This window comes from Siniperca chuatsi, linkage group LG5 (genome assembly GCF_020085105.1).
Source record: "Siniperca chuatsi isolate FFG_IHB_CAS linkage group LG5, ASM2008510v1, whole genome shotgun sequence".
NCBI classification, from domain to species: domain Eukaryota; kingdom Metazoa; phylum Chordata; class Actinopteri; order Centrarchiformes; family Sinipercidae; genus Siniperca; species Siniperca chuatsi.
The window spans coordinates 27,749,915-27,762,075 of record NC_058046.1 but is presented as its reverse complement, the minus strand read 5'-3'; the positions used below and the strand labels follow the sequence as shown (position 1 = coordinate 27,762,075).

General features: G+C 39.3%; 1 protein-coding gene across 4 annotated transcripts; it reads left to right on the top strand.

Moving 5' to 3' along the window:
• Positions 1 to 930: 930 nt before the first annotated feature.
• On the top strand, positions 931 to 11,833 carry lhx6b (LIM homeobox 6b). Of its 4 annotated transcripts, XM_044197349.1 has the most exons (9): positions 935 to 1,194; positions 1,839 to 1,969; positions 2,540 to 2,671; positions 3,103 to 3,224; positions 5,580 to 5,800; positions 6,699 to 6,799; positions 6,913 to 7,008; positions 8,551 to 8,731; positions 9,866 to 11,833. In XM_044197349.1, the coding sequence occupies exons 2-9, from the start codon at positions 1,967 to 1,969 to the stop codon at positions 9,946 to 9,948; spliced, it is 939 nt and encodes a 312-aa protein (XP_044053284.1). In that variant the 5' UTR covers positions 935 to 1,194; positions 1,839 to 1,966; the 3' UTR covers positions 9,949 to 11,833. The 4 variants fall into 4 exon arrangements, with proteins under 4 accessions (XP_044053286.1, XP_044053285.1, XP_044053284.1 ...); XM_044197351.1 differs by having other exon boundaries at positions 931 to 1,969; positions 8,551 to 8,722; XM_044197350.1 differs by having other exon boundaries at positions 933 to 1,969; positions 5,583 to 5,800.
• Positions 11,834 to 12,161: the final 328 nt, after the last annotated feature.

The following is a 12,161-nucleotide window of genomic DNA, read 5'->3' as shown; positions in this document are numbered from 1 at the left end:
TTTTTTAATGAGGGAGTAGGAGTACATGTAACTGGGAATTCTTAACAAGGTAATGAACTTTTTTTGTGGAAATACACAAATGTTATTCCAATGAAAGTATTTTTATATATCTTAAAACATGTCTTGAGAAGATCTTTAAGAATACATGAAAGGTTTTCAAAAACATGAGCCCGACATCTGTTTACTAGCCACAACAGGTGCATCAGTGTAAGGACTTACTCAGTGTTAGTACTGTGTTTTTTATGTGAACATTTCAGCTCTCAAAGTTGAAAGAAACAGGATTTATCCCACATGGCATGAACACAAATCTTCTAATCCTGTGAAAACGTTTGTTTTTTAGGATTCGGCTCAAAGTCAGTCTGTTTAGTGTAACATTTCCTATATTTCCCTTTTGTTGCTGATTAACACGCAGACCCACTTGATTTCTCTAACTCAGCCTCAGCCTTAGCTTCAGAACTTAACAACATATTTTTCCACAGAACAAGGGCTGTTGATTTTGTCCCCCATCTGTAAAAACTGAGATCACTTCAGGAAGATAGTTCTTCCCAGCCAGTATGAACAGGAGGAACTATGAGAGCAACCGATGAGGAAAAGTGGCTAAAACTGCAAAAATGTACTTAAAAGAATAAATCCTTTAAAAAGAAATTCCATATGATGGATAATTATCACTATATAAAGCATCATTGTCATCTTTAACACCTCTCTGCAATCAGAAAACTCGCTCTGGCCTCCGATCCAGACAGTCATTTTTAATAAGAGAAATTATCAAAGTGAATTGATGGTTGTTTCCAGACTGATTTTTACTGATGATCTCTTTTTTTTTTTGAATTCATGCCCTAAATATTGCTGTGAGCCTGCAGCTGGAGGGTGAACCCGGGTCTGCTGGTCCAATGGGCAGCATCACATCCTCTGACTGAACTGGGTGTAAACTTTGAGTCGAGGCGGGGAGAAGAAACCACAGCGGAACCAACAGTACTGGGAGTCTGTCGTCTGGGAGGTGCCACTGGTTTGATCCCCAAATCCCACAAACTTAATGAAGTTGGATTATTATTTGTTTTGCGTTGAAGACAAAGAAAAAGAGAAAAGCCCGTTTAAAGAGCCATGACCCACGGAATTATCTGGATATTTTGCCTGTGATGTTCTGGAAAAACTTTTATTGGACGATGTTGTCGCCGCTTTTGGGAGGCTTTCCATGTATGAAGTATATGTTTTTTATTCCCATAGGCCATCTCTTCTTGTTTCGCTGCCTCCAATATTTATACCGTGGCTGGTAATTAACATAATCTTGCATTCCTGTTAATTTCCACAAAATGAAGGACAACACGGACTCCGGATTGCCACCCAAACGCAGATTTTTTGGCAGTTTATGAATGCAGCTGTAATCACCCAGGGGAGCTTCAAGTACTTAAATGGGTCCATCATGAGAACGAGACAATCAAGCTCCTTTATGCCTCAAGATCAGCTGCAGTTTCTGCACATTGTCTGTTATGAATAGACCGATCTCCAATTGAGCCTCTTCACTTTGGAGATTTTTCGATTTTCGATTACACAGCTATTGAAATTAGGATGCGCCGCTTTTTTCTCTCTTAGCCTGGTGGCTCGGTTGCGGTATTTTTTTTTTTTTTTTTTTTGATTGCCAGATGAAATTGACACTCGGGTTGCCACTTATCAAGCGAAGCATTTCAATTCACCGCTAATTGCAGATATAGTGCCATCCTTTCTTTTCACTGCGTTTGATTGCATGGGAATACAGCCTCCCATTGCGCACAAGAAGAATGATCGATCATATATAGGGTTTTTTTTTCTTCTAATTGCATCAAAATTTCTTTTGTTGCCAGGGTTTAAATGCAGGAGAAACTGTTATTCGTTGTTTTGGACCGGATATAGTATGGGCTGGGGCAGAGATGCGTAATGCGCAGAGCAAGCTCCATCTTCTCTCCAAATAGGCAACGTTCAAGACCCGAAAATGGTGAGTCACAAACATCTGGACGAGTTTGGTTTACAACTTTTCGATTTCTTTTGTTTTTTCAATCTGTGTAAGGTTTCGTTGATTCCCCGTCTTGCTTTCTTCCCAAACTTTGTGCAAGCGGGGCAACCTTCGCAGGACTCTGGATTTGGCTCAGGTTTAATCAGGATGAGACTAAACTGTAGCTAAAGGCTGCATTTCCGATCAGGGATGTAGAGAAAAGCCACCAAAACTCAGTTTACCCACTTTTAATTTGAAGATTAGAGTTCACATAATGCAACATTTTTAGGCTGAGCTAAATCTTAAAATGCAAATGAAACGTGTATTATCATAACACATGCGTGGATATATGAACAATTAAGTTAATAGCGAATGTATAAATATATGGAATCACTGGAGAAAATAAAGCTTTTCTGGAAATCAAATGATTTTCTGTTAGATAGTGATTTTGTTTCCCCCAGGACTGAGTCTTCATGTTTCCACCACATCAGTGGTTAGGACTGAAAACAAAACAAAAATCAGCAAGAGACGATGAAACTTCTCTTTGGTATAAAACCGTCTTTTTTGACGCAGTCTAAGTCGGAGGTGAAGAAGGAGTCCGGGGAGTCCAGTCCGTCGGAGGCCGCCTGTCTCTGCTCTCCTCCGGCAGCCAAGAACCAGTGCGCCAGCTGCGGCATGGAGATCCACGACCGATACCTGCTGAAGGTGAGAAATAACGCGGAAAAATGCTAAATATTTCAACTCTCAGAAAGAATAAAACGTGTCGGCAAAGCTTCAAGAGATTTAAGTCTCTTAATTTGGTTTGCAGCTTTTCTTTCATTCTTTATTTTTGTCTTTCCACGTCAGATTATCTTCCCAAACTGAACGCAAAACAAGTGACAGTGGTGATAATTTCACTCATGCGTTGCAATGCAATTTTCCTTTATCTAGTGACATTTTTCTCCTCAGGCTTATTTCTTTATTTATCCGGGGGGGGAATTGATTGTGTTTATCGTTTTTAATTCGTTTTCAGGAGAAAAAAAAAGATTTATGGCACGTTTGTTAAACATCTTGATAAGAGTCGCAATGCACTGATTACATACACTCCGCCGTGCATTATTCTGTAAGTGGGAACGTATTTGTTTTCATCTCCACAGGTCAACAACCTGAACTGGCACTTGGGCTGTTTGGAGTGTTCAGTCTGCAGAGCGTCTCTGCGCCAACACAACAGCTGCTACGTTAAAAACAAAGAAATCTACTGCAAACTGGATTATTTCAGGTAAGAAAGGTATTTTATTTTTGCAAAGCCTTGAGCTGTTTACTGATCATTTTAGAACGCGAGCATTTTTTTATAATCTTGCAGGCTTTTATTTTTAGATCATCAGTGGAAATAAAAAGGGTCAGTAAATGTCAAACTCAAATAAGAACCACAGCTCAGTTATGGAGTCACTGCGTTGGGAAAAAATGATGTTATTATTTTAAAATAAATGTCTTTTTCTAGAGGGCCTGAATTAATAATCGATCAACATCATTCGGCGATTCAAGTTTATTCAAATGTTTATTTTTTTTATGTTTTAAATTTTATTTCGCTTTGTTTCGCCTTGTCGATGTATTTTATTCTGAAAAATAAATAACAAGTTGCCTGCGCACGCAAACTGTGTGGTTCATGCTTTTAGTTTCGAGGCCAGTTCATTTAACGGCACGTGTCTTAAAAAGCATTTGTTGAGTAAACAATGAAATTAACAATAGCCTCGAAAAAAACAGACAAATGAAGAATATGAGCGGAGCGTTGTTGTAAATATTCCCCGCCGTCTAACTGCGTCTGCGCAACCCAACAAACTGATGCTGATGATTTTGTTCTTTTTTTTTTTTTTTTTTAAATCTCCCATTGAATCCCCCAAATTCTTGTAAACATCCCGTATTAACTAATGCTTTTGATACAATATTCAAGAGCATCCTAATGCAGTTTTTCACAATCTGCATAGAAATAACATCATTAAGCATTTTTGAAAACCACAATGGTTTCTGTGCAATATGATATTTCGATGCTTCTCTGTACCTTTTTCCTTCTAAAACTGAAAAATGAAAGAATGAATTTCCAGTGAAAGGTGGAACAATGACTGATGACTTAAATATTTTTTCTGTCCAGGTGATAAATTATTGGACCTAATTTGGTTTATTTTTCTGGGTGTTTTTACAGCTAATTGATCTTTGCTCTCCAAAATCAACTCTGGACTCAAGTATACATGATTTGGCTTCCCAGATTTTCTCAGTGAAAAATATGTTCTGCATAATGGGCCATAATGGGCTTTTGGTCTGCAAGATCCTTTCGGCAGAACACAGCACCAGTAAAACCATGTTTTTGAAACTAATTCTCAGACTGTGTTTCTATCTGTTCACACTCATCAGACCTTTAGAACAGCTGCCTGAGAATCAGATCAGTGAACAAATGGCTGGATTACCAGCCGGGAAAAGTAAGCTACTGCCCTAAACATCCCACTGCATGTCAGTGGGTTTTGGTAATTTGACTGATTGCAGATTTGTTAGAAAATTTGCATCATTAATGTGCAATATTAACTGCGCTATTAGCTCATTTCGTGGCCCTGTTTTGTAGAGGGACCCAGCATCAAAATCTAGTTTTAGGGCCTTATTATTTCACTTTATATTGTGCTCACATGGTGCATGTTCCTTAATAAAGTTGTCTTTAATCAAATTTGCCACAAACTGACTGACGCACAGAAACCTTGTTGCCCATGCAGGCGTAGTTTTCACTGGTGGATTAGGGGGGATCTCCCCATCTCCCCCTTCACTTTGTCAAAATCCCAGTTTTATCACCTCAGCTTCACTTTCAGTTTGATTGACCACCACTTATTGCCAAAGTCCAGGTGAGAGAAGGTTTAAGTTGACAAAAATGTTGATACATTCATCAAGGTCGCCTTCAGCTACAGCGCAGGGCTCACTGCAATAAACGAAAACATCAGTGAGTTACTGTGAACTGCTCAGAGGAAATGGTTTAAAATATTGTTGTATTTACAGGCTACAGTGTGTCATTCTAATATTCTAGACACTAGAAAGGACAGTACCCTTTATAGTGAAAATGCACATAACTTTTTTATTATTAAGAAGTAGCACGGACGGATTTCGTGGGCCCCTGTGCACAGACATGAAAAAGCCCCCCACCCCTCCTACGTAGGAACAATACACTGCTGCTGTTGGTTCAAAAACTGCAGCTGAACTTCAGTACTTCGTTCACTCTGCAGATGAAAAGAGGCGGTCTGACTCCGGTCCAAAGCTTCCAACAGATCAACAACAACACTCCTCTGCACAGATATTATACAAAATACTACAGCAAACTGTACAGCATTTTATGGGAGACCACTAAAGAAAGATAAAGGTTATATTTTCTGCTGTTCTGATTCAAATTGCTTTGTTAGTTTCACTATGTTTAAATGAAATGTAACTGTAGCCTCAGTGTGCTGTGCAGCTGTAACATGACGGAGGGGAAAAAACAGAACTTGCATAGGGTTTGGTTGGCAGATCAGGCGCAAAATAACACATCAGGACATCCCCATTTTAAACTGAGCTCCGTAACCTGCAGCCGACCTTCACCTGCCCATTTCCTTCTCCCTCACAGTAGGTTCGGCACTAAGTGCGCCCAGTGTGGCCGGCAGGTGTACGCCAGTGACTGGGTGCGGCGGGCTCGGGGCAGCGTGTACCACCTGGCCTGTTTCGCCTGTTTCTCCTGTAAGAGGCAGCTGTCCACGGGGGAGGAGTTTGGCCTGGTGGAGGGCAGGGTGCTCTGCCGCAGCCACTACGACATCATGCTGGACAACCTCCGCAAGGCTGCCGAAAACGGTACCAGACATTATTAAAGATGTATTTCTGATGGTCTCCGACGATTACCAGCAAAAATATGCAGGAGTCAGGGCCTCAGTAACAAATGGAACAAAATATTCTGGCAACTCTTGATCACTTGAGCTCTAAAGTTTCCAGTACTTACTCCCTTTCAAGTAGCTTTTTTCCACACTGGATGACAACATCGCAGATATATTCTGTGTGAGCTCAACCCTGCTCTTTGCAGGCTCATAAGCATGCATCATTACATAAAAAATAAACCACTTTCAGATTACCTAGTGTCTTGTTTTAAACGTGAAATACCAATATTTGATCTTTGTTAACTTCATGAATTGAAGATAAAGATCTGAGGGTTTGAACAGTGGTTGTCCACCCAACATGAGACTAAACAATGGACCTGCTAGCATCTGCAAGGTTAATTTAACTGAACATGGAAAAGAGGAAGAAGATGAGGAGGAAGTTTTGTGGAGTTCTAACAAAAATAATCACAGCTGGAGAACAATAAGCTGGAGGGAGAGCGGTAGAAACAAAATTCATGAAGGAATATTTCACCCTCAGTTCATCATGTAAGCAGAAGTAAAACATTCATGTTAACCTTGTTATTTCCTATATTTTTCACACTGATAATAACTGCTCTAGTGAAAGACTCTCTGCTGTGCTGTCAGTGAGAAAAACGTAGGCCATAATGGTATAAATACTTTGGACTGTGTGGTTGTTGGCAAGAAAACATTTTAATTATGTCACTGGGATTGTTTAGACAAAAGCTCAATTTCATGACACCGACTTGAGCTGTAACAAAATTGGCCTGTAAACGTGTAACTACACTGTTTTGTGAAACTTCACAATATAATGACTGAAGTGTCAGTGAGACCTGTTGTGACTGTGACTCTCTTAAAAGGTACAGGACTGACTCTGGAAGGAGCGCTGCCCTCTGATCAGGACTGCCAACCAAAACCAGCCAAGAGGGCGCGGACATCGTTCACTGCGGAGCAACTGCAGGTAGATTCTGCTCTGACGTGTGTGTGTATAGGTGCAGTGCGGTGTTACCTCTTGTTTTATACCATCTGTATTATGTGTGTGAGTTCATGACTGAAGGCAGTGTGTCCTCGCAGGTGATGCAGTCTCAGTTCGCTCAGGACAACAACCCTGATGCTCAGACTCTACAGAAACTGGCAGAAATGACGGGACTGAGCAGGCGAGTCATACAGGTAGGACATGGGAAAACATAAGATTATACTTTTATTACACCAGTGGTTCCTACCTGGGGGCTGAAACCCATTTAAGGGGTTGTGAGATGATTAATGGGATAAGAAAGAAGAAAAATAATATAATATTTATTTTGGACTTCAATAATCTCAATAACTTGTTTTCTTGTGAAGTACAAGATTGGTTTACCTCTTCAGGCCTCTGATGAAAATACCAGACTGCTTTTTGTTGATGTTCACATTCTTTGAATTTGTTGAGTTTTTTAAACAAATAACCACTTAAATTATCCAGAGTTCATCATGGCGGGGTGGAGAAATCGCTGAAAACACATTTAGACTAGTGCGTCCCAATGTTCTTGCTTGTAACCCCTTAAAATGAAGCGTTGTCTACCTGTGACCTGGTTTTCCTTCTGAAATTGCCTGATTTAAAGGATTGTTAGAGACCAGATGAGGTAAAGTATCCAGCATTTCAGAAGAAATGTTATCATTTTTTTAATTTTTATCCCTTTGTCCCTCAGATTTATGTGTGTCCAGACCCCCAGGTTGGGAACTACTGATTTAGACCATTTTAAACACTTAAGCTCTCTAATGAAACCTTGACCACTTAAATTCTTAGAGGAAGACAATTAGCAGTTTCGAACGCCGGTGTCCCAGCCTCTGTTTAAGTGAGGCTTGCACGCAAAATGATTGGTCTATCTTGCTGTCAATTAACATATCAATAGGCCTGGGTTTTATGAACAAAATAAACTGTCACACTTGGTTGTAATGCCTCCTTGCATGTTGTTATAGTGATCCAAACAACATTTGAGCATCCCTTTTGGTTGTGTCCCATTCTCCCTTATGGAAATGAGGCTGTTCAGAGTTCACTAAATAGTTGCCGGTTGTTGTTGGTTATGTTGCTTTAGTGAACTATTTACATTCTAGGTGTTGAGCTTCGACCCCTGTGAAGTCAGAAAAATTAGTGACATGGTTTGATTGGAGTAAAAGTGACTTTAAGTAAATCTTTGTTGTTGCACTTGATCAGTTTTTGCCTGTTTTATATATTTATTAGTTATGGCGCTGTTCAGTTTAACCAAAAACCTCACAGATGTCACTGGTTAGTTGTGTTACTGTTCTGTAATGCACTATCATATCTTGACACCTTCATAATTCTAATAAAATGTATTTTATTTGAATTTTAAATTTTTAAATGAACCTAAATTCTACATGTTTACATAATCCATTATAAATCTTGACTGCAACTCTGTCAAATGGTCTTCTGAAAAAGGAATAGCCTAAAATGTGCAATACATCCATATTTGAAGCTAATAAGAGACTTTGAGAGACACATAAAGTAGGAGGTGGGAAAAAACACAGCTCTTGGTCCTGGGACTGAAAGGGTTAAGCTGATGGGTAAAATCCTCCCACACCACAGTGGAGTGATTTCTCTGGCAATCACAAACAAACAAATAAACAAATGGGGTCTGGTGAGAAGGACAACAGTCAAACCTTGATTTCCACAGTGTTTGCTTGCTGCATGTTCACATCATCTGTAATATTTCCCAGGTTTGGTTTCAGAACTGCCGCGCGCGACACAAAAAGCAGCCGCCTCAGAGCAGCTTCTCTCAGAGCGCTCCGCTGTCCAGGATGCCTCCATCGCTGCCAGACGATATCCACTATTCACCGTTCAGCAGCCCGGACCGGCCGCACCTACTGGCCCTGCACGGATACCTGGACAGTGTGTCAGGTCTTCTTGTTAGGGACACACATGAAAATCATATGTTTGGTTTTTTTTAAAGCAGAATGACACACGCTACTTTAAATGCTTTATATTTAATAATCAATTTCCCAAATATTTTAACATCACAATCAGCTGTCTCTCTGGGTCAGTCATTAAAATGTTTTATTTGTTACATCATATAATATGCAGTGGTGGAATGTAACTAAGTACATTTACTGTTTCGTGCTACTTTATACTTCTACTGCACAACATTTCAGATGGAAGTACTACTTTTTTAACTTCGCTACATTCATTCATACAGTCCAAACACTGAGAGATTCAATCTGACAGCTGTAGTTATTTTACAGATTAAGCAGATTAAGATGTTACATAAAAACAAATGATCCGTTAACAAAATGTGATGCACTTTTATACAATAAACTACCAAACAGTAAATAGAATACTTAAAATCAGCTCCATATCAACAATCACAGGGGCCATTTTTCTATATCATTAGTACTTTTACTTTAATACTTTTGATAAATTATTTTTGATACTTAATAAGTACATTTTCTACTTATGTCTTTTTACCTAAGTAATATCTCACAGTATCTCTTTTACTTGTAAAGAAGTATTTCATATTGCAGTATTGCTACTTTTACTTCAGTAAAGGATCTGAATGCTTCCTCCAGCACTGACAATATGTGTGGTGAAATGCAGGGTGGCTGTGATGAAGAGGCTGGTGTGCAACAAAGAATTATGATCAGAATCAGAGTATAAATAAGGATTAGGAAAAGGATCAAAATTCAACAATAAAAAATTCTAAATGTTTGCGATATAAGTATTAAAAGTGTATTTTGGTCTGGTGTGTAGGTGGGCTGTGCAATTTTTCTGTACATAAAAAAGCAAAATACACATACAGTTTGTCATAGCTGTGAGGTTCTAAGGCTCTCGCTGAGGTGAATTCCTTTTTTCTTCATTAAAGGGTTTTTTGAGGGGAGTTTTTCCTTATCCAAATCGAGGGCCTAAGGATAGAGGGCGTCCTAAGATGTGCAGATTGTAAAGCCCTTTGAGGCAAATGTTTGATTCATGATTTTAGACTATATAAATACAAATGGCTTGCCCTAAACTCATGTTGTTTCTCTTGTCTTCTTCGTGCAGCTCATCCCTTCTCCGTCCTCGCTGCCCCGGGCCACTTGACCCATCCGTCCATCTCTTTACCACAGCTTCCCATCAGCCGCTGACCTCCTGCGTCTACTTTTGCAGCGTCAAAAAAAATCCTTTTGGACGTACTGTCAGTAATCTGCTCTGTTTGGGAGTCTAATCCCCGGGCAGCAGGGACCTTGGCGACCTGTTTTCAATCAGTTGGATTCTTCGCTGGGAGACTGATGAGCTAAACTTGTCTTTTAAAGACAGAAGACTGGAGAAATGTCAAGCCTCCACGCCAGCATGGGAGGGTTTTTTTATTTTGTTTTTTATGATGCAGAGAAGAGGAACACTTTTATTTTATTTTTCCTCTTTTTGATGGGACGCAAAACATTGCATCAGGTCAGGATTTCTTTCCTTTTGTTTACCCACTCATACAAGGTATTTTAATTATAATGCTGCAATATGAGCTCTCAAAAAAGAAGAAAAAAGGAGAGTTGTAGCAGTATTACAGTAAAACCTCAGCATTTTTTTTTGTATTGGTGATGAGCACATTTGCAGCTTTACTGTTGTTTGTTGTTGTGTTGTCAGAAAATGGAAACTCTTATTTATTCAGAACAAAACTTCACTTTTAAAAAGCACTTTTAAATGTGTCTTGAAATTGAATAATTCAGTGTTTGTACATTGTAAATACTGCTACAGTTTAATAAAAATGTATCAGAGCTGTTATGAAAATGTTAGTGTTTTAATAATTGAGGATCAGGTTGATTTAATCATGCAGAGAGAGCAAGAGTGAGAGTGTTTTTATGTGTGTGTGTGTGTGTGTGTGTGTGTGTGTGTGTGTGTGTGTGTGTGGGTGTGTGGGTGGCTGAAATTGTCAGGACAAACACATTTTCAAAGACAGAGCACACACAGAGAAATGTGAATGCATCTCCACTGGAAGCACATTATATCAGGACACTGTTTTTCCACTAAGAGCTGCAAAAATCGAAAGGTCGCCTTGTCAGAGGCCAAGTACCTGCAGTAACCTGTTGCTGAGAGCAATATCCTGCGACAAACCTGCACATCACCTCCAATTTACACTTAACAGGAAATGTGATCAATCCTACTGTGAAAACGATTATTTGAAACGACATTTTTACTCAAAGCGTGGCCATTGATCGGGCAGTTTGTTGGCTTTTGTGAGGCCTTTTAACGCAGATTATCTACAGTTGTTACATTGATTGACAGCACTTAAGGGGCTGCGCTGGGAAGAATGAATGGGATACTTTGAGTTAAAGGATATCATTATATCTGGATTTTCCAAAGTGGATCAATGTGCCTTCTTTTTTTTTTTACCACTGAGGTAAATTCATGAGTGTGACACGCCCCATGCATTTCTAGTTTCACAATCCTGAGCGCAGCCGGGATACAGGATTTTTGAGGCTGGTAGAGATATTGATATCTGAGAGTTTAAACAAATCTGATGATGGTGTATTCTTTTCCATAAACAACATACACAAATATTTTGACAAATAAATTTTTTTAAGCAATAGCTCAACATTTTTGGCCTTATTTGCTTTCTTGCGAAGAGTTAGATAAGAAGATGGAAGCCACTCTCACATCTGTATAAATTTAAGGCTGCAGCCGATTAGCTTAGCTTAGTGAAAAGTACTGAAATGGGGAAACAGCTAGACTGGCTCTGTCCAAAGGTACAATAAATAATATTAAATAAATATGCATACCATCATACCCACAAATGAATATGTTATATTTCGTTTTTGGCAACTTTTTCTGGCACCCTGGGTGATTGTAGGCCCATAAAATGGCGAATTGTGGTTTTTACAGGCTAGCTGTTTCCCCCTGGTTCCAGTCTTTCTGCTAAGTTCATGAGAGTGATGTTGACACTCTCATTTCCCAAAATGTCAAAGTATTCCTTCAAAGAATTGTTACCAAGAGCAGAACATTTTGCAGTTAAAAAATAAACCTGTACAAATGATGAAATGGAGCTACTGTTTTTATATTACCTCAAATATATATGTATCTTTGGCATTTTTGCACTGATATTATATTTCTTTCTTCTTTCATTGTTGATTAATTGGCAGATTATTTCCCAATCAATCATTAAAAGTCCCCGAATGGTCCCGTTAGGAATTTTGTTCTGAAATTCTTTGCGTTACCTCACAATAAGTTTTGCGTTCCCTCTGATCCATGGAGAAAGGCTGAGCTGTATTGTGATATAGTATTAAGTACTGTGTGGTAGATTGTGAGTGGGCGCACCCTCAGCTAGTCTGTATCACTGCAGCTGGATAGATAACTCTCTCAGCGTCTG